This window comes from Pogoniulus pusillus, chromosome Z, assembly GCF_015220805.1.
Source record: "Pogoniulus pusillus isolate bPogPus1 chromosome Z, bPogPus1.pri, whole genome shotgun sequence".
NCBI lineage: Eukaryota > Metazoa > Chordata > Aves > Piciformes > Lybiidae > Pogoniulus > Pogoniulus pusillus.
The window spans coordinates 30,929,932-30,953,052 of NC_087309.1; the positions used below are offsets into that span (position 1 = coordinate 30,929,932).

General features: G+C 39.3%; 1 protein-coding gene across 2 annotated transcripts in view; it reads left to right on the forward strand.

Moving 5' to 3' along the window:
- Positions 1 to 22,663, forward strand: part of RASGRF2 (Ras protein specific guanine nucleotide releasing factor 2) — a 157,932-nt gene extending 135,269 nt beyond the window's left edge. For both annotated transcript variants that reach the window (XM_064176660.1, XM_064176659.1), the window contains exons 20-27: positions 10,152 to 10,212; positions 10,848 to 10,951; positions 11,538 to 11,622; positions 12,216 to 12,413; positions 14,284 to 14,363; positions 16,227 to 16,344; positions 17,097 to 17,165; positions 17,851 to 22,663. In XM_064176660.1, coding sequence (XP_064032730.1) covers positions 10,152 to 10,212; positions 10,848 to 10,951; positions 11,538 to 11,622; positions 12,216 to 12,413; positions 14,284 to 14,363; positions 16,227 to 16,344; positions 17,097 to 17,165; positions 17,851 to 17,943 — 808 coding nt within the window. In that variant the 3' untranslated portion in view covers positions 17,944 to 22,663. The remainder of the gene's footprint in view (positions 1 to 10,151; positions 10,213 to 10,847; positions 10,952 to 11,537; positions 11,623 to 12,215; positions 12,414 to 14,283; positions 14,364 to 16,226; positions 16,345 to 17,096; positions 17,166 to 17,850) is intronic.
- Positions 22,664 to 23,121: the final 458 nt, after the last annotated feature.

A 23,121-nucleotide genomic window follows, 5' to 3' on the forward strand; every position in this document is an offset into this window, starting at 1 on the left:
ATGTGTTTTATGTTTCATTCATAAAAACAACTGCATTAGAAAATGTTTAGCTGCAGAATACTCATCAGCAGTGGGCTGCCCAGTATAGCAATAAGATCACTCATTGTACTACCTTGAGGAACTTCTGTCTTGAGCCAACTATCCTGCTAAGTTTACAACAGGCTTACGACAACCTAACATGTTAGGAGGAAGCTCTTCACAAAGAGAGTGATTTGCCATTGGAATGGGCTGCCCAGGGAGGTGGTGGAGTCAACGTCCCTGGAGGTGTTCAAGAAAAGCCTGGCTGAGGCACTTAGTGCCATGGTCTAGTTGACTGGATAGGGCTGGGTGCTAGGTTGGACTGGATGATCTTGGAGGTCTCTTCCAATCTGGTTGATTCTATGATTCTGCGTCATACCATCCTAAGACCATGCTTACCTTGAGGAACTTCTGTCTTGGTAGTGAGCCAACTATCCTGGTAAGCTTGCAACAGGCTAACAATAGCCTAACATGTCACACTATCCTAAGACCATGCTTGCAGCCTCTGCCACATCCAGAATTCTTTGGACACCTTACAAGGTGGAATTCTTGATTAGTTAGTGCCATGAAATAAATTATCTTTAAGCTTCTGCATAACCACAACTATTTTCATTTGACTTGGAATACCTAATTTTATTACTTATGGTTGGTGTTAGAGGGTAGAATGTCTACGCACACCAAAAAGACAAATATTTGCATTTACTAGTGAAAATAATTCCATTCACTGGGTGTGATGGATGGGTATTTTATAGCCACTTATTTCAATGTAAATGATTTTACATCAGTAAGAAGCAGTAAATATTTAAGAACCACTAACCAAGTGGTTAAAATAAGATAAAACGAAAAACAAACAATAAAAAACTCAAAGCAACCAAACAAAAAATAAGAAACCCCAGATAATTAGTGGTGTATTGTTAATCTTTATAAAAAGTATCCTTCTGGAATTCCAAAACAAGTGCAGTAAATGTGATGCATCCAAATTTTCCAAGACCGCTTGACAGACTTTGCCATCAAGATACTTACATGAAAAAGAGCAAGGGAAAAGTTGATGGCTTGGAGGGAAAAAGTAAAATAGTCAAAGAATGAGAAGCAAAGTTCTTAATAAAAGCCCTTCCTGTTAATTGGTAACACGCTACATTTTTATATAAATATGAATAAACCTCCTTTTTAATAATACTGCATGTGGTGCTGTTCCAAGTAAAAACAGTTATTTGGTGTATCTCCTTGAGAGCAACAGCAAACAAGAAGAGCCAAAAGGATTAGAATAATGAGTTTTAATAATATGTGTGACAGAAAAGGCTCTGTCAGATTGCTCACAGTGGGAAAAGTTATCTTAACATCTTTAGCTTCTTAAGAAAATATGTGAAAATAAATTTGTATTGGTTGTTCCTGGCAGAGTAATGGAACGGATTTATGAGCCTTTAACATACAAGTTTGTTACCAGTTTTCTGCATCCAATTTTCAGGTAGCCAATTTCCAGTTAGCTGTTGTACCAAAAAAAATGGGATCTTGGTAACTGTAGGCTGTGAGTTACTCCCATTTGCATTATTTTAGTGCAGTTCTATGAAATGGTAGTCATGGTTTGACCTCTTTTTGCTTCCAGCACTTATTACTGTAGTGTCTAAGCACACTGTGTATATACTATTGAGTGCAGTTAATTAGATATTCCCTCTAGACAGTTTTCAGAATTTATCAAAAATACAGGCTGACTTTTTGACCATTCTATGAATTTTCACACAGTATCACAGTATTATCAGGATTGGAAGAGACCTCATAGATCATCTAGTCCAACCCTTTACCACAGAGCTCAAGGCTAGACCATGGCACCAAGTGCCACGTCCAATCTTGCCTTGAACAGCTCCAGGGACGGCGACTCCACCACCTCCCCGGGCAGCCCATTCCAGTGTCCAATGACTCTCTCAGTGAAGAACTTTCTCCTCACCTCCAGCCTAAATTTCCCCTGACGCAGCCTGAGGCTGTGTCCTCTCGTTCTGGAGCTGGCCACCTGAGAGAAGAGAGCAACCTCCCCCTGGCCAGAACCACCCTTCAGGTAGTTGTAGACAGCAATGAGGTCACCCCTGAGCCTCCTCTTCTCCAGGCTAAACAATCCCAGCTCCCTCAGCCTCTCCTCGTAGGGCTTGTGCTCAAGGCCTCTCCCCAGCCTCGTCGCCCTTCTCTGGACACACTCAAGCATCTCAATGTCCCTCCTAAACTGGGGGGCTGAGAACTGAACACAGGACTCAAGGTGTGGTCTAACCAGTGCAGAGTACAGGGGCAGAATGACCTCCCTGCTCCTGCTGACCACACCATTCCTGATGCAGGCCAGGATGCCACTGGCTCTCTTGGCCACCTGGGCACACTGCTGGCTCATCTTCAGGCGGGTATCAATCAGCACCCCCAGATCCCTCTCCAGCCACTCCGACCCCAGCCTGTATCTCTCCATGGGGTTGTTGTGGCCAAAGTGCAGCACCCTGCACTTGGAGCTATTGAATGCCATCCCATTGGACTCTGCCCATCTGTCCAGGTGGTCAAGGTCCCGCTGCAGAGCCCTTCTGCCCTCCAACCCAGCCACATCTGCCCCCAGCTTAGTGTCATCTGCAAAACTTGCTGATGACTGACTCCATGCCCTCATCCAGATCATCTATGAAGATGTTAAAGAGGATGGGGCCCAGCACTGATCCCTGAGGGACACCACTAGTGACTGGCCGCCAGCTGGATGTGGCACCATTCACCACCACTCTCTGGGCTCGGCCCTCCAGCCAGTTCCTAACCCTGAATGTTGTATTTCTTTTGGAAAAGAAAAAAAAAATCTGTTAGAAATGAAAATTCTGAAAAATATAAATTAAATAAAATGAAAAACAGGAAAGAAAATGCATAAAAGAAGGAGTAGCAAACTTTTTTTAAAATACTTTTTTAAAAATTAGTAGAAGTGGGAAAATATATGCACAGAAATTTAACTAAATGCCTCATTTGAGCCACAGAATCATAGAATGGTTCAAATTGAAAGGGACCTTAAAGATCATGCAGCTCCAACCTCCCCTGACATGGGCAGGGACATACTCCACTAGACCAGGTTGCTCAAGGCTCCAGCCAATCTGTCCTTGAACGCGTTATGGAATGGGGCATCCACAGCTCCTCTGGGCAATTAAATAATTTGAAATATTTTGTAGAAACAGCTTGAATTTTTAGAAATCCTTCTTTCATAGTCCTTATCCTGACTCTTTCTGGAAGGATCATGGCACTTCACTGTAAGCAGTCAAGTAAAGCATGAATAAATGGCCTTTCAAAGTTCTCAGTGGGAGTTTATGTTGGAAACAGGTAGAGAATCAAGATTTTCTGAGATGTGGTCCTTTGTCAAGCCATTCTGCATCAGGGCTTGCAGCTTCATATCCTACTCCTGCCAGTTTTGCAAACAACAGTTTGATTGTAGATTTGGTCACAGAGTCAAAAGTACATACTACATCCAAAAAGCCAGTAGTGGGAAAAAGACACTGGAGGCTCTGCATGCAGGCTACTCCTTTTAACTGAATGTTGTATTCCCTTCAAAATGATGTGAGATTTAATTTAGCTAACACCAGTTATCAAAAATCTTTTACTGCTTTTCAGGACTGGCAATATTGCTAACATAGGTGCATGGTGGACAACTTGTACACCGAATATTTCAATATTATTTCAATTCCAATTAAATTTCAGTACAGTTTCAGAACTATTCCATCACTAAACCAAATAAGCATCAGTGACACAGTATTGCTGTCCCAAGGGTTCAAAAAACTGCTGTTTACCAATTTCAGTCACAGGCATGTTTCAGTAGCAGCTGAAATGACTTCTATGCCTTATCTGTACATTTATTATATAGACAAATTGCCCATAAACGCTAAAATAAGAGTTGTGGTATAATCTTCCAGAGAAAAGCTGTTGCATAAATACAACTTTCATAATTTAAACTGCTATTAAGCAGCAGTCAACAGGACACCAGGGCATATCCTCCAAGTTAAAAATGTTGGCACGTAAAGCAAAAACGGTCTTAGAGTGAGCAAAGCTGCACACTGAAATACTTGGGCTCATTCTTCAGCTATACAGGAGGCAGTTATGTGACACACATGATGAAAGTGTTAACAGACAGCCAGTAATGAGAAATTAATTCTTCAAAAACGGGAACTGCTTCAGTAACCCTTACCTTTTTTCTACATCATGTTACACATCTGTCAGTTTTCCAATGTGGCAGCTTACAGCCAATTTCCAAATGTTTACAGAAGGTCTGTAATCTTTTTTCCTGAGTTTCTCAGCTCTCCACAGGTTATGATGAGGGTGAGGGGAAAAGGGGTTTCCTCTCTGCATCAATTTAGAATAAAATTCTTCGATGAGACTCACTGTGTCTAATTGAAACATCTCACCATGAAACAAATGAACTACTCTTCCAAGGTAGCTGCCTATCACAAGGGAGAGTCTGTGTGCAAAACTTATCCAAAGTTAGGCCTCCTGTCTGTTCCTCCAGAGAGCATAGAAGACATCTTCCTATCTCAGAAAATTACAGTACACGAGAGAGTGATTTGTAGATTATATGAATCTCACCATGGGTGTCCTAAAGGTATTCAAAGTCTTGTTGCAGAAATGTGTGGAGATGCCTCCAGGTACCATGTTACTCTTCTACTTCTTATACCAAAGTCTGGTTTGGAAGGACAATGCCCAGTCTGTCACTGCCATGTACCATCTCCTTGGAAGGATGTTATTCTTCCTGTTTGATTCTAGATGGAAGGCTTTAATCTAATACTAATTAATTATAAGATAAATAGAAACTACCTACCTGTGATGGTTTGGGCATTACCCACCCCCCAGTTCTTATGAAATCACCCAGAGTAGACTCAGGCAGCTGGAAGTTAAGGAATGAAGCTTTATATTTACAGTTTAGCACAATATACAATAAGATGTTTAAAATATATATAGCTTTATACAGCAATATACAAGGTAAAGGTAATACTGAAACACAACATCTCTCCCAGAAACCAGTCACCAGAAGGGGCTCCCAACCGCTCTTCCATCTTCTTTCCACCCCTCTACCTTATCCCAGTCTTTGAATACGTGCAAGGTGAGTTTGGAGGATCAGCCAGGGGGGTTAGAAAGCAGAAGGACTAGTTACACAGAAAGCAGACCAGGGAGAAAAGTACAAACACCAGCTGCAACAGAAAGCCACTTCAACTGTGTTACCTATGTTTATGTTCTTGTTTCTATACATCTCAGCAAACCTATGAGTGAAGTGGACATCACCACTGTTTTCTTTTCACAGCCTATAATCTAATTTCTCTCGTTAGAATATTTCAGCTATCTCAAACTAGTGCACCACCTAGATATGAAAAGCTTTTTTTGTGTTACTATAAATCAGTTTGTTTGAATATTTTTAACAGCATATTTTAAAATGTGTCCAGTGCTGGGCTCTTCAGTTCAATAAGGACAGGGAACTGCTTGGAAGAGTCCAGTGTAGATGACTAAAGGGGTGGGACACCAACCTTGTGAGGAAAGGCTGAGGGAGATGGGTCTCTTTAGCTTGAAGAAGAGGAGACTGAGAGGTGACCTCATTCATGTTTATAAATATGTGAAGGGAGAGTATCAGGAGGATGCAGCCAGGCTCTTCTTAGTGATGTCAAAAGACAGGACAAGGGGCAATGGATGCAAGCTGGAGTGTAGGAGGTTCCATGTGAAGATAAGGAAAACCTTTTTCACTGTCAGGGTGGCAAAACACTGGAACAAGCTGCCCAGAGAGGTTGTGAAGTCTTCCTACCTGAAGGCATTCAAAACCCACCTGAACAAGTTCCTGTGTGACCTACTGTAAGTCATCCTGCTCTGGTAGTGGTGTGAACTAGATGATCTTTTGAGGTCACTTCCAACCCCTAACATTCTGTGATTCCACGGAGTGAAAGCACAGAACTGTGTGACTTGAAGTTTTGATCCAATGGCTTTTCTGGGGCAGGGTGAAAATAGGAAGGAGATGTGAGCCAGTTGACATGCCCCTCATGAAAATAATTGTTCTCCAAAATGCTGGGTGAGTGTTATAAGACAGGCTTTTCAGTTTTCTGAAGAGGTGTGTGCTGCAGGGTTTTCTATCTAAAAGACCTTGGCACATCAAACCTGTCAGAATTCTGCTTTATCAGTTAACCTTCACCATACATCTTGCCTTCCCCACATTTCAGTTTCAGTAGTCTGCTCTTAACTCAGAAAACCAGAGGAGTTCAGAGTGACTTTACAAAAAGCATTTCTTATCATAAATTCAATTTTCAAACACTCAAGAAAGTAAGTTCATTCTTTCAGAGCCTACATTTGGGTACATTCCATGGACTGTCTCCTTGAAGGACGTTGTGTACAAATGTCTCCTTTTATAAAGTGACCCAGCATCTGAGCATGCATATGTGCATATAAACGTTTTGAAAAATCAGTGCCTTTGTTAGTGGAGATGGGAGGAGGAGGAAGGTTTGGTTTCTATTCCAAGGATATTAAGGTCAGTTCTGGGAAAGAGCTTTGTGTATAATATGAATGGCAAGGAAAGTGTTTGTGAGAGATACTGAGCTGCTTCATGCTTCCTGAGTCATCAGCTGAACAGCTGGTATTTCTTGTGCGATGAGATTTTTGTTGAATGGACTGGCAGAGTTTTTCTGCAGGATTAGAAAAAGAGCTTCTTTTACTTTTTATTCATTATCCATTCTGAAAGTTAGGCAAACCTACTGAAGAGTGTTTTCTTTTAGGTGTTATCAGCCTTATTTAACCCCTGAAGTCTATGTAAAATTTCATTGATGGTGAAGCAGGAAAGTGTAAAACTCAGTCTGAGCAGTGGAGAATAGCTTTAATAAATAATCCCATCTGGATCTCACCAGACAATATATTTTAGGCTCTATTAGCTTACACCAGCTTTAATTTTAAAATATTTTATGTACCATAAAGGAATGAGGAGACAGGTGTTATTATTTTCTGCTACAAAACTATTCTAATATTTGGACTGAGGCATGAAGAATAGTTTAAGTGAGAGAGAGGTCTAATCTTAGCTGCTAACTCTTCAAAACTGGAAAATTATTTCTTATGTATTTGCTTCGGTTTGTAAGGACAATGACGGAGGTTTCATTCCATTCAGTTCTCCTCGGGAGGGATACATTCTAGCAGAATCTCCTCCTAACTTCATGGACTTGTAGTCCTTACTGAGCTTCCAGGAGGTTCTCCAAAGAGTGCAATGAGAACCAGACAAGCAGAACTGATTAGGAAAACTTAGCTTCTTAGACTTCACTTAAAACTAGGTATGACAAAGCTGACAGCAGTACAGACTGAAGCAGAAACTATTACTGATGCTATCAAAAAGTAGCATTACCCAGGTTGGAATCACAGAATCAGAGAGTGGAGATATGCTGTTCTCTGCAGATTTAAATGTAGAACATCTATGGATAAACAATTACCCCCCCATCCCCCCCGTGTTAGAGAAAAAGCACTATCTATCTCTTTAAAAAGAGGGATTGGAAGTGCACATAAAATGTTAGAGAGCAACAGGAAACAAAGATGGGGGGAAATTAAGTATTTTCAGCCTTTTAAGAATTTCATGTCTCCTATTTTGTTTTGTATTAAGTCAACACAATGATTTCTGTATCAAAGAACTCCAGACAACTTATAAAGTTGTATGTAAGGAACTGAAATGACTGGTTTACAAGATTGATGAGGATACTTGCGGCAGAAGGGCAAGCCCTCTCTGCTTTTCATCGCCAGGAAGCACATACTTGTGTCATATGATGAACAATACCTTCCTACAGGCAATAAATCATGAGACACATCACAAAATAAGCTTCTCAGAAGGACAGATTGTCAGTCTATTTACAGTTACAGAGGCTGCACACTGTTATTATCTGGAGAAGCAGCATAGGATTCTTCTGGAAAGCAGACATTGGAGTCTTTGCACAGCTTGGCTTTCAGGTATAAGGTGTTTCCAACTCCTATAAGAAAGGTATATTTTGTACAGATTCAATAGGCTAAAAATTAAGACATGCAGGTTTCTCAGATCCTTTCTGTGTCTGAAATTGATTGTAACCTATTCCTCCAATTTGGCAAACCAAAAGGAAACAACTGCAACCCACTACAGAAGAACCTAGTGTACTAAGCATTAACACTTCCTCCCCACCCACATAGTACAAATTCCATATCTTACACTCATAGCTAAACTTTCCAGGCAATATAGTCCTTTGGTTTAACCCTTTCTCCATCTGGTACGTGGGAGGTCTGTTACTCTAGAGTGCTTTTTTGAATGATCAGCAGTACTGGATTTCTTTGGACACAGTCATCTCAACTTTCCTTGAGAATTCAGATGATGAGTACAACTTCTGCAGAAATCCTGTTTCAGTACTCACCCATACTTGGAGCTGGAAAAGGGAACTTAACGTTGGACCAAATGTTTCCTGGTATAAAACATCTTCTGGCATCTTGCTATACCACTAGTGTCTTTATAGGCAGTCTGTTACATACCAACATACTGCTCTTTCTTCTTAAGTCTTCCCTTCCCCATATTACATAAATCCAGTCTATTTGATGTTTCTTTGAGTCTATAATTTCCAAAGGAAGTGGTACGATCTTAAAATTATATACCAAGTTACTACTTCAAGGTAGATTAGGTTTGATGAATACTCACTACCTCTTGCATTTATTTTTGACCCAGAACTCTGAAATAACCCTAATAATCACAGAATTTCTGTAGCAGAAATGACAGTATAGATTAAAATTCACATTACTGAAAATAAATCATGTACTTCCTATCACAGCTTTTAGTGTAGGACACTGAATAGGACAGTGTGGTGTCGATAAACAAAGATACTTGAATCACTTTCATGCATGCCTATTATGCTGTCTGTTTTTTCACTTCTCAAATGTTGATTTTCTAAACGTTTCCCCAAAATACTGTTTACCACAGTAGTTTAAAGACCAGAGAAAAGACTGGAAATTCATTTCTCCATCTTTAGGTTTCCTAGGATTATTGAGGATAGAAAGCTTCTGATAAAATCCATTGTTATTGTGTTCTGGTTTGCATTGCCTGTTCTGAAAAAGTGAACTTTTCTTTGTCCATTACATTTCTTTGCATTAAAGTCGAAGTGGGACAACTGTAGAAACCTTATCACTATAATAAGCAAATAAGTTGAGTAGTCATTGCCATTTACCATTCTACTGTATATACTGTTAGCTCAGAGGTATTAAACTTAATGACCATGATGTATTAGAGAGCAGTCTAGAAGAACAGGACTTGCAGGTGCTGGTGGATGAGAAGCTGGACATGATCCAACAGTGGGCATTTGCAGCCCAGAAGGCAAATTGCATCCTGGGCTACATCAAAAGGATGGCCAGCAAATCGGGAGAGGTGGGGAGACCTCACTTGGAGTACTATATTCAGCTCTGGAGCCCTTCACACAAGAAGACCATGGACCTGGTGGAAAGGGTCCAGAGTAAGACCACAAAAGTAATCAGAGTGCTGCATCACCTCTCCTGTGAAGACAGGATGGGAGAGTTGAGGTTGTCAGCCTGGAGAAGGGAAGGCTCTGAGGCAACCTTATTGCTGCCTTGCAGTACCTGAGGAGAATGTATAAGAAATATGGGGAGACACTGTTTATAAGGACATGTAGCACTGGGACAAGGAACAGTGGTTTTAAACTAGAGGAGGGTAGATTTAGATTGAACATTTGAAATAAGTTATTTGCTGAGTGGAGTGGAATGCTCTGGCAGGTTGCTGAGGACAGTGGTGGAGCAACCATCTGTGCAGACATTTAAGGTCATACCTGGATGAGGCTCTGATTAACTTGGTCTAGTTAGGGATGTCCATGCTTGCTGCAGGGGAGTTGCACTAGGTGACCTTTAAAAGTCCTTTCCAAACCAGTGTGTTCTGTTTCATTTTACCTTATGTGACTCTGATGTCATAACTTTGTGTACAGTTACTTAAAACAAGACATGAGACATTAGGTACAGAATTGTTACCTTTTCAATTGCATTCTTAGGATTTGTTTACCTCTTCAATTGCAGTCTTAGGATTTATTTTAGCTAAACTTATTTATTTGTCTCTGACAAGGTTTTCTCATAACCATAGATAATTTCATTTATATAGGGTGTTCTGCTACTTGATTTTTCAGGGCTCTTTCTCAGGATGATCAAGATGATGCCCATTTAAAAATAGAGGACATCATTCAGATGGTAAGTTCATTTTGAAATTTAAACATAAATGCTCCTATAGAAATGTTATGGTTTAAAGTCAAATTAGGACAACTGCAGCTTTACAACTCTGGACAGAATTGCTGTTCCAATCAGGAATGTACACTTCAGCTTAGAGAAAGTAAGAGTTTGGAGCCACATAAAAAATGAACAGATCAAAACTTTAGATTTAGATTTAAATCACATGATTTAAAATATACTAATATGTATGAAGTGATAAGCATCTGCCATCTCAGCTGCTATCAAATCCATATCTGGCCTTGATTGACAATGTCCATCCTCTAAATTGTCACCACCATCTCCTAAGTGCATTGCATTAATTGGAGAAGAATGTGGGCAATGAACTAGGTGCAGAGTGGTTATGTGGAAAGAAACACAGAATGCATAGACTTTAGTTAACCTACATACATACTCATGACCTGGTATGTGCCTGTTTTCCTGTGAATTTCCAGCCTGTTTACCCTCACATTGTTTTCCATTTTTCTTGATTCTCATTTGTAGGAAAGAAGTTAGTTTCAACTCAGTGTTGAAAGTTCACATAGACTTCTTAATACCCTGTGCTTTGAAATGTCCTTTAGTGCAAAAAGAGATCATTAAAGTTCTCCTTATTTTTACAGTCAGATTGTCCAAAACCGGAGTGCTTTGAGACTTTGTCAGCCATGGAGCTTGCAGAGCAAATAACTCTTCTAGATCATGTAGTTTTCCGAAGCATACCCTATGAGTAAGTGTTCTCCTGTGAATGACTAAAGTGAGTACAGCGGATGCATTACTGACTGGCAGTGCTATGCACTACACAAAGTCATGCTACAGACAAAAAGGTTTGCATATGTAACAAGGATAATATCCTTGAATAATGTAGTTGCTTTTGGCTCGCCTATGGTTTGATCATGCTTTGAAAGATTGAGTTTTTTACTAAGAAATATGCGGTCTAAGGCACTGGAGTACTGAAGGGTGAATAAAAAATGGAAGAGCTGAGTTGGGAGGGAGTGTCAAAATCATCTTCATTCGTACATCAATTTAGTGTGGGTATAACCACATAAGCTGATAAAACCGATTTCAAATACCGTCACAACGTTGAAAATTAGGATGGGGGATTGGGGACGTGATGAAAATGAAGTCTTCTTTATAATATTTACTGCCTCAGATAACATTAAAAAGTGCTGGAATTACTGTAAAGCTGTGTTATTAGTTTCTAACAAAACAAGGTATACCTGAAATACACTTAGGCTAAAGTTTCAGACAGAGACTGTACTGTGTTGATTAAGGGTATTTTTGTTTGTTTTTTTGCCTCCCCCTTCAATTTCTAGGGAGTTTCTTGGGCAGGGATGGATGAAAGTGGATAAAAATGAGAGAACACCATATATTATGAAAACTAGCCAACATTTTAATGATGTAAGTATTCTTAATTGTCAACTGATTTCTAGGGAATCTGTTGATACCGTCTGCGAACTCTGTGACAAAAATATGTTGGTTGTTTTACAGTGTGGTGTAGCTTCTTATCCAATAGTGATTGAATGTTTCAGTCTTCTTGTGATTAACACTTTAAATCGAAACATATGAAGATTCTTGTTTTCAGGAACTGGCACTCAGCATTTAAATGGCAGAATATTTTAAACTCTGCTACAATGCCTCGTTGCTTATAGAAGAAACAAAGTTTTCTCCAGAGAGTGAACAAACAACACCAGTTCTATTTAATGAATGCTCTATCTCCAACCATATCTTTAATCTTTATCATTTCCCTTGAATTTTACTGAGAAACTTCCTAATCACTTTCTTACTACTGCCTTGGAGATACTGCCCACTGCATCTCTTAACCTTTGTATCACCAGTTCCCACAATGTTCTTCTCAATACACTTTCTCTGGTTCTATTAAGAACCTTAAGTCCTGTTGCATGGTATTCTTTTCTGCCTTGTACTTTAAATAATTACATGTAGAAATGGATGATATATGGATGTCCTAAATTTCTTCCTCTTTGTTTGCTCAGATGAGTAACCTTGTTGCCTCCCAAATCATGAACTATGCTGATGTCAGCTCCCGGGCTAACTCCATTGAAAAGTGGGTAGCAGTAGCAGATATTTGCCGATGTATGCACAATTATAATGGTGTGTTAGAAATCACCTCAGCCTTGAACAGAAGTGCAATCTACAGACTTAAAAAAACTTGGAGTAAAGTATCCAAACAGGTAAGAAAGATGTGATTACAAGTAGAGTTTCCGGATTTCATTGTATGGCATGTTGTTCAGTGCTCCCATAGGATTCCTACAACAAACACTGACTATTTTCTGGAAGCACCAGGTGGTACTGGGGTCGTGGTAATTCCATGTCAAGGCCTTTTTTTTTTTTTTAATACGTGTGTATCATTAAATATCTGTGGAAACAAACCCATTTCAATGGACTTAGTAGACACCTATGGCTGCAACTTGGAGCCTAAAGTATGGAAATATTTGATAACATTAAATTTTGGTATTTTTAGATAGACACTTCCAGGTGGTTACTATCTGTAAGTAAAGTCAGCTCAGGTGTCCTGTTGCTCTGCCCATAGAAATTCAGTAGAAAGTTCAGCAGTTTTCAAGGTAGTGAGTTTTTGGGCATCCAGTAAAAAACTCATCCAGAGGACCAAGTTTAGATGCACAGAATAGTTCCCTTTAACATTTTCTTTGTTGCTGAGGCTATCAGCAGCATGGCCAAGGCTGTGAGGATGACTGTTAGTAAGAAAAATAAGACACACAAAAAAAAAAAAAAAAAGGAGAAGGAGAAGCAGGAGAAGAAGATGATTAGCTAGGGTAAAAAGTATCCAGTCTTTTATGTTCTCTGGTATAAATGTTTTAGAGAAATTGGTGACATGATTTCTGCTATTTAAAAAAAGAATCAAAACCAAAAGTACTTTATTATGGTGGAAGAACAGAGCAAGGAGCTCCATAGGGCAGAGCCAATCCCTTGTTAATTGGGCAGTATGTGGATAGAGTGCCTATTCCAGCTAACTGGAAGATTTTAGGCTGCCCATTTTAGATCTGGCTAATTGACATGCCAAAGGTAGGCTTTCAGCACAGCATTTCTTCCTTTCTGTGTTGCTGGAACTTCTGCAAAGCATGATCCACTTCGAGTACATTCTGACTGTACTGTCCTCTCCAGTTAGCTTTTCCTCAGCTGCTTTATAATTGTTGCTATGTTCTTTTGTTTTAAAATACATTTAAAATCCTTCCAATACAAATTGTTATGTAAGAGTTTGAAAAAAAAAAAAAACAAAAACGAAACCAAAACACAACAAACTTCTTTGACTTTTAAACTTCTCCATTAAAATACTCCCTAACAGGTTAATGTTGCACAGTTATCCAGTACTTACTGAAAGTGTGATCTGTGTGTTTCATCAGCCTGCTATTTAGAAGCAAAATAAACTGTCCATTTCTGCCTACATCTTTCCCTTAATTGGAAATTTGATTCAAAAAATGACTAATTTCTCATGATTCTCTATACTGTCTCAAGTCTATTGCATAAATAGACTGACCAGCACATTTATTTCACTTGTGAAGTAATCAGGCTCTGATGATGTTTGCTGAATTAATTTGTGTGAGACAGTGATATAATTTGAAATACATAGTCAGCTTTTATTAGAAACTTGGAGTCAAAATCAGCTTACTGCAAGCTGCAAGACAGAAAGCATGCTTTACTGTCACTAATTTAAGTACATGCAGGTGAGGACCCTCAGCAATATGTAACATCAAGTCCCTAGTATTCCTCTATACACAGTAAACTGAATTGCTGGCTATTAATTTAATGAACTTGTGTTTTTTCTTCACTTAGCAGGCTGATAACATTAGCATGGGCACAAGTTCTGTGTTTCACTCAAAGGAAAATCATAGAACCATAGAATTAACCAGGTTGCCTATTCTTCATTTTCGGAAGCAGGCTAGGAGCTACAGTAAAACTAAATTCCTTAATGCCTGTGCTATTACTTTTGAAAATGGGATTAGGATAATAAACGAATTTTCTAGACTCATATCCCAGTCATTTATGTGCAACAGCAATGACATTTCTAATGCATTTTCTTTCTAGACAAAAGCTCTCATGGACAAGCTTCAGAAGACTATATCATCCGAAGGAAGATTTAAAAACCTTAGAGAAACACTCAAGAAGTATGCTTCCCTACAATATACAACTGTGTTTTGTTACAGGGAGAGGATAGTGCATGTTACAGATTAATTGGCTTTGATTAAGCTTTAATAATTAGTATCTTCTGGTTGGTATAATTTTTGTGCTGAATGTGCTGTCATTTGGCACCTGTGATAGATAAATACATATTCACAGAATTACTAAAACAAATTAAACTATTATTCAGTGTGAATGTTCCTTGTCAGCATTTTACTTACACTGGTCAACTTTTTCAATAAGTGTAAAGCCATGTTTATAAATAAAAGTTCTTAGAGGCAGAATTCTGAAGAGTCCTTGCTCCAGATAAGAAGTTTAGGATTTAGAACTAAGCCTGAGTCAGATTAAAGATCCATTCACTCCTTTATCCTCATTCTGACAGTGGTCAGTAGCTGATGAGAAGAATGTAGGAACTGAACAAATTTGCTCTTCTATAGCCTCCCAGCTGTCTGTAGTCTGCCATCCTGGAAAACAGCCTGCTATTTTGTACAGTGGTCCTTGGATAGTTTTTTCTTTCATTGACTTGCCAGATTGTATTTGGCCTTATGTCATTTTGGCATCCAGTATATCCTGTGGCAAGTGTTCTACAACTCATGTATCAGCTCTAGATGCACGCATATAAACCCAGGATTTTTACAAATTCTGTAATTAGCAGTGGGCATTCCAGAACTGAGTGGTACAGCTACTTTAAATTATCCTGAAAGAGGCAAAGACTTACACTGTAACTGCTGGGATGTTTCAAAATACATATATTTCAAGGTAGTAAATCTTTACTTTAAAAATACTGTTGCTGAGCTAATAACTTTTTTTAAATGTTTTTGGTTTTGGGTTTTTTTTTCTTAATCACAATATATGAATACATGCTGTTGTACACCTTTCAGATAATATATTGGTTGCCTTTGTACAACAATCATCCTTATCAGATAAAAAATACCCACAGTGAAGTGCATTGTTAAGCATTGTCACCAGCCTTCCTATCTTAACATTACAGCCACCACCTTACATTTGTCTTACACCACAGCTTCAGAAAACCAAGTCTGGTACTATTTCTACTGAGGCAAGAATCAGTGAGCATGGAGCAGTGATGATTGTATGGAGAAAACAATCATTATGCCATTCTCCTCATCCCTCGTTATCCCATTCTTTTTGTCCCTCCAGTATAAGCAAATCCCTATTTTGTAGGCTCCCCATTCCCAGTTTTCCAGATCATTTTTGCTCCCTTTCCATCTTTCTCTTTTTAATTCGTGTTCACTGTTGAAAAGGGCTGAACAGACTTTCGACAAAGTGGTATATACACATATATGTATGCATATAGTCATGTATAGACATGCATTTGTGCATGCCTGTGTATGTCTGTACCACATATATACGTGTATGTGTATCATCTCCACACGTGCCTGCCACACTCACACACACACGTGTACCCTTGCTATACTGGGATGCTTATATGACTGCAGAACATCAACCACTCAGAAGCACGTATATATGCATTTTTAGCTTGTGTGTAGGATCTGTTTCTGAAACTGTCTGGCAGACAGGATTGAAATGTGCTTGAAGATGTTCTCTGATTCCAGAATTTATCTGTCATTTCTCTAACTCCATCGTATTACCATTCTACCTTTAACTAAAGGTCATCTGTCATTATAGATTAGATATTACCCATCAGACAGAATATATTCAGTGTGCCATGGGTAGTGACACACTCAGCTGTCAGAGATGCTGCTTGTTTCAGAAATTAATATAACCCACTGATCAGAAGTATGTTAAGTTGCAAAGAGTTTGCATAAATTATTAAAAACTCAGGTCAAAAATTCAGCTACCAGTAAATGTGCTGATCTGTTGTTTCACAGTTGTAACCCACCTGCAGTTCCCTACCTTGGAATGTACCTGACAGACCTGGCATTTATAGAAGAAGGAACACCAAACTTCACTGAGGAAGGCCTTGTTAATTTTTCCAAAATGAGAATGGTAATTTTGATTTCCTTATATACCTTCCCAGCAGGTGTTTAATTATGTAAGTTAATTGCTGATTTAATTACAACTCCTTTGAATTTAACATCTAAGATGTACAAATACTTTTGCATCATGCAAGACAGACGTCAAGCAATTGAAGGCAATTACTTGAGTCAGTCTTCTATCACCATCTTCTGGTAAATTGAGTATTTTTACAGGGTGAATTTGTCTCGAATTTGTTCCCTGAGAAATGGCAGACAGAAAAAGCAGCTGTCCAGAGCTCGTGAAGGAACAACAAAAGCCTTTTCTGAAATAACCAAAATTGAAAGAATTTAGTGATTCACCAGAAAGCAGTAATCACAATCTTCTTTTCAAGTGTGCTAGAGTCTCAGAAAGCATTTTAAAGTTGTTTTTTTCTCCAAATACCACATAATGTTGTTTTGTAATAATTCCTCAGAGCAAAGTATGGAAATTTGTAATCTCAGTTTAATGCCGCCCTTAGTGCTACACCTTGCAGCAGTCACTTGAGGCAAAAAGAAGTTCTCTCTGTGGGAGAAGGAGAGACAATGTGGTTTGCTTTAGGCTGACTGAACAATAAATGGTTAATTTAGGAATGTTAAGTCCTTGGAAGCTGTTAGGAAATCACCTGTGTCTTTCCATCCTCCCAGGATAAATTGTATAACTCGGTGAAAAATTCTTGCCTCATGTGTCTTAGCTGAAATGAAAATGCAGCTGTACTTATTCCTATTTACGTATTCTTTTGAAAGATTTCACATATTATCAGGGAAATACGCCAGTTCCAGCAGACCTCCTACCGCATAGAGCACCAGCAGAAGGTAAGGCTCTTCTTAGGCACTTTAACCTACTAATGAAATCAAAGTTTTGGTAGCAATTAGTTCTTAGATACAGCTGTTGTTGAAAGTTAAAACCAATTTATTCCATTCACACACAGAGGAGAGGACAAACAGAAATATGGACAGTTAATCTGCAGCTGCAGTACTCTCACCCCAGCAGAAACTTTTTATTTGACTGTATAGAGAAGAAAGCTTTTTCCTTCCTTCTCTGGAAGCTTTCACAAGATTACTGGTTTCATGGGTATGGGATATGTGGGTACAGATTCCAAGTGAAATGCTTTCAGTCTGTCCAGTTGGAAGTGTAATTCCCCACGGAATTCCAGACTGCCAGGTTTAGGGTATAGGAGACGACTCCCTTGTCTTTCATGGAAGCAATGGATACTTGGCCAAGGCCATTCCATGCCTCCAGAGGAGGTTTCATTTCAGACTTCGGAAGAACGGCGTGATCTTTGGTGACGTGGTCAAGGATCTGCCTGTTCCTAAGAGGACATACTTAATTCCAACAGTGATGCTGGTGCAACTTTACCCATTTGAATGAGCTGGTTTGTCAAGAAGACAATGTGAGGGTGTCTCAAGATAAAAAAATTAGCTGAAGGGAAAAAGGAAAGGAGAGACTTTTCTGCAGAAGTAACATACAATCTGTTCATCTTTGCTTTCTTCATTCCAGGTCACTCACTATTTACTTGACAAGACCCTCATCATAGATGAAGATACCTTGTATGAACTGTCTCTAAAGATTGAACCCAGGCTCCCTGCCTGAAGAGCCAGCTTTGCCTCAGAGTCTACAGAAAACTTTAGTACAATGAACAGAATCATGCATACCAAGTCCTAAAGACAGCAAGTGAAACTGAGAAGAATGCAAGCAATCTCCTATCTTTTCTGATAGGAGATACAGAACCTCACATTTCCCTTTCAGGCAATGAAAACAATCACTGGAAGTGGAAGACGAAGATGTTTCCTACCTGGATTAAGTGATTGCTGCTTTGTGAAGACAATATTTTGCAGTAGAGACTATGCACTTAATGGACAATAAGAGACCTTCCTGTGAATGGGTACTTATTGTAGCTATCTTATGTGACAACTAAAGGGGGCAGATTTAAATGATGGTAATACACTCGGGTACATTAAGATAAAATAAGCAAAATGAGGTGACTGTGATGTGGTCTGGGTTGATGGCTGACTTAGGTTTTAGATGTTCAGTGAGGCAGTAATGGTAGTATCGTCCTCATAGTGGTGTTAACTTCATTGGAAAAAAAAAACAACAAACAAGATCTTAACAGTAATTCTACTATCTTGGAGTGACACTAAGGTAGCACCCAGTATTTTCAGATCTCCAGTTGTTCAAAACACTTGCTATACATTTAATGCTACTCTTTGTAAAATGTTACCTTCTTTAAATGCCTTGTCAGCCTTTCCTAAGGTGACAGATTTTACCTATAAATTAATTGTAAATATTCTTTCATGTAAACACAGTGAGAGTATGGAAAGCAACACAGTTGAACAGCTGTAAATAGCTGTCAGTCTTGCAAACTTCAGCTGTGAAACACAAGGTTAGGGGCTATACCTGAGGCTTGAGAGATCCAGACATACAGTGAATGGGATGGTTAGCCATGGTGCACGCAGCCCTGGAAAAGGCACTTTATTTTAATGCACCTCCTGCAGCTTCTATGACAAGTCAGGCTACAGAGCACTTTGCAGACACATTGTGGAGAGAAGTATCTGTCTGGTCAGGCAGTGGGTGTGATCAGCAATGGACAGCACTAGTTGGAATGGCAATTCTGCCCTGCATGGAATCGACGGTTTGTAAAATGTCTAATTTTGTGTTCAGCCACTTTGAAGTGACTTATCTCTAGCACTGTTCATATCAGTGGCAAACTCTGAATGCCAGAAAACACAAACCGTTATCTTTTTATCTTAGTAACTATCATTTACATATGGGCATATGTTTCAGAAAATGTACTGCTTGTAAATGCTTTCAAAGCCTATGCTTTTCTGACATACCAGGTAGAGTGATGTCATTTCTACAGCTAGTTGGTACTTCCTGATTTTTCCTGATCAACAGTGGCCTGTTGTAGCTGCATGGAAAGTGAGCTCAAATGCATGCTGTAAAGTGCATCATAGTGTAAAATGCAGGTGTTAGCACCGTTGAAAACAAATTGGCTGGAAAAGTGTCCTTACTTTTCCAATGATACTCAGCCAGTTGAAGAAATAGGGCTATATCACTGTATACCTCCCTTAAGTCCTCTCAGGGAGACAGAGCTTCAGATAGATTGTGACCTACGCCTATTTGATCTGTTATTTCTTATCACAGTCATTGTGTCTCTTAACGCTGGCAATGAAAAACAGATCTGCCTAGCTTGTGGTTTTTGTCTTTATTTGCACTTTAATTATATTGCTGGCCCAGCACAGAGCTGCACAATAAATTCCATTCATTCTGTCTGAGTGTAGCTGCTAGCATTTATAAAAGTACCTTAGCAACTGTAAATATCATTGAGGTTCTTCACCACAAGGACCATCTCTTTGTAAATAACTGCATGAGGAAACGTCACAATTACTGGAAAAGTTCCTCAGCTAGGAAAGCAGACAGCAACAGGAAAGGAAATGTTTCAAATAGTTCTAGCTAATGATTGCTGTAGAAATTAACATGGAAATGTTACTTACAGAAGCTTTTCATTGTCAAATATGTGTTTATTCTTTTACCAATGACTGAGAGGAAGGTGATTGCATCCCAATGCAAGGTATGGAAAGGGAAAAAAAAAAAAAAAAAAAAAAAAAAAAAAAAAAAAAAAGCATGGTTTATTTGGACCACAAAACAACTTACTGTGCATTTTGTGTACATAAGCAGTAGTTTCACAGAACACTTTGAAATAATGAAGAAATGGGGAGGAAGCGGTCCCAAAAATTACTCCTTCCTTTGATTTTATTGTTTCTCTGTTAACAAGGAAAATGTGTAACTACTGTCAACATCAAATGGAATCTCTGCTGTATGCTATTAAATGCTGCTTTATCTGCCTGTACCCCCCGTTACCAAACTCCTTTGAAGTTCTTGGTGTCACAGGGTACGAGTCTTCATCTTACTCTTCTCACAGTTCCTTGTTTTGTACTTTATGTGTGTATATCAGGTCTTCAGATTTTTCAGAACATTCAATGCATTTGAAAACTTGCAGCAGGTAGGGGTGGTGCTGTGCTTATGCTACAAGTCATTACCAACGGCCAGAGAGCAAGGCAAAGGATTAGACACAAGGACTTTTTCAAAGGTGCTGAGCATCCATATCTTAAAATCAGAGGACAATGTGGTAGTTCAGACCTTCTTGAAAAGTATACACTGTTTATATGCCAAAAGTCACTCCTTGGGTCAGGGGCACAATGTAGATTAGAATCAATAGAGCAAACACATGCTCAGTTTGTATTCAGACAACGAGAACAACAAAAAAAATGGTCACAGCAACGTTTGATTTGATGATGACTAATATTAATCTTTTTGGTTGGGGTTACAATGCATTCATTGAAATACAGGAGGTGGCTGCTCGAAGAAGTGAGGGTACATCCTGATATCCACAGCCCTAGCCAGTGTTGCAACCCTAACCAAAGCTGGAAACAGCTGTTTTGCAGAAATCCTACACAGAAAGCGTGAAGTGGCGTGTCTGCCCAGCAGTTGGGCTGTGTACTTCATATGTAAGTGGCCTGAGTGCCTGTGCTACAGTAATGAAATGGTGTTTGAGCTATGGCAATAGTATGTAGTCAGCAGCAACCTATTTAATGTGAGGCTTTGCCTGGTACATCTCTATAACCAGCTATTGCAGTGATCTCCCTGTACAGAGCACAGAGATTGTAGAGCGCCTTGCTACCAGCTACTCTGTGCTAGTCTGCCATAGCCGTATAAAATAGAGGGATAGAAATCCCCATCATAAAACACCAGGTTTGCCCCTTGGTGTTTTAGGGAGGATGTCTCCAAGCGAGGACTCTGCCACTTGGATCTTGCTGTCTTTGAGGATCTTGCCCATTAGAGCTTTTATGCTGTGGAAGCAAGGCAGACTTGCTTTCCTGCAGTTGGAGCTGAAAAAGTTCAGCTGATTTAGGATTCCTAAGAAAGAGAAGGGCTGAAGCTCCTACCTACTTGCCTTTCTTAGCTTCAGCCCTGCTGCTACAACAGCAGATCTCACACTGACTCTCCGGACAAAAACACCTTAGGGTGTGCAGGCTGGCTAGCTGCAATGGGGATAGCATATTTCACCCACTAGTTCACCAGTGGGCATATCTGCCAGCAGAGTCCGAGGGACGTTTTGCAGTAATTTTTTTACTGCTTTGGCAGCAGCCTGGATTCAGCCTGCAGTTATGTGGGAACCTGGGCAGCATCACAGACACGTGCCCTTCCCTGTGACAGAGAGCACTTGGCACACGCTGATAGGGGGTTAGAGTTGCCTTCACCCCAGCCTTCACTTCCTATCATCCCTCTCTTTCCCCCGCTGCATTCACCAGTATTGTTAGTGTTGGAGCCCATGATTAGTCATCATGTGGAAGAAAGCATAGTTCACTTCAATTTACAGTGGCAGTAAGTGTATATTCTGTCCTTTTGGTTCAGCTAGTCCTGTAACACAAACATGTAGCTTAATAGTGAGAGATGATACAGGGGCTGATCACCCTTAAGGGTGACCTATTAAAAGTAAGGAAGAGGTCTCCATTCTCTTTCTGCTTAGTTATTAATACTGATTATTGTTTTGTAGGATAAAAATGAACTCAACTTATTTAAAGTATTTATTAACTTTAACCATGCTGACTTTGATTTCAGGACATGTTCATTATCCCAAGTTTTCTTTGATAATCACTATTTATTTTAAGGGTTTTAAAAATCATTGTTTTATTTGTATTGATATTTAGTCTTTCCTCCTTTCACCCTTAACAGCACCATTAAATTTAGATATATTATTTAAAATTCTCACCAATAGAGACATTTTTTTTCCCACACATAATTGTTACTCATTAAGGGCAAAATCCTTCAGACCTCATTCTGATAATACCTTAGGCTTCACTGAGAGCTTTTCATAGTAAGTATCTGGGGATCTGGCTCTCAGCTATTTGCCTGTTATTTTTTTGCCTCTAAAGGTCAAATGTTTCTGTGTAGGATGCTTTGTGTCCAATACGCTGCGGAACTATGGTTGTTTTTGTTGTATATTTACTTTTGATATGGTCTCTGAAGTTTTGTTCTTTAGTAGAATCGATGTGTGTTTATTTGACAGATGTACCTAATATCTAACATGTTACTTAGTGCGCAATCCAGATGCTTTTGCATGTATTGTAATTTATCTTTTGATCTGAGGTTATTGCTTTGTGTTGTTAGTAAGGCATATCAGGCAGGTTGTTGCCTATATGCTAATTAAACATTCTTTTCATTCCCTGAGTTTCAAGAGTTGTTATCAGTACCTGTGTGGGTTTTTTTTTAACCCCTTAATGGTGAATAATTAAATTTACTCCTTCAAAAACACTGTGTGAATTTATAGACACATGGGAGGGAAAGGGACAAGCTATTAATAAGAAGGGCAAAACCCAGAAAAAACTCCGGGTTTCAACTGGAAAAGAATGGTTTGAATTACAGCAATTTGTTCTGTTGTTGTTTGGGGTTTTTTTGGGGGGTTTTTTGGTTGTTTTGGTTTTTGTTGTTTTGTTTTGTTTTGTTTTACTCTTGCTGCATTGCAGCTGCTGTGAGCATTGACAATAATGCTGATTTTAACCTGGGCAGAGAATGAAGGCTACTTCATACACAAGCAGAAATGCTGATCCACTGTGAAGTGCACAGCATCAATAACTAAACAAGATGTGTAACAGATTAAACTGAAAGAGTTGCACCTTGCATTATTCCTCAGTGAAGAAAAGCCTCTCTTCTTCTATGGCTCTATTTCCTTTCCAGCAAGGCACAAGTAGGTGCATATCATTTCAGAAG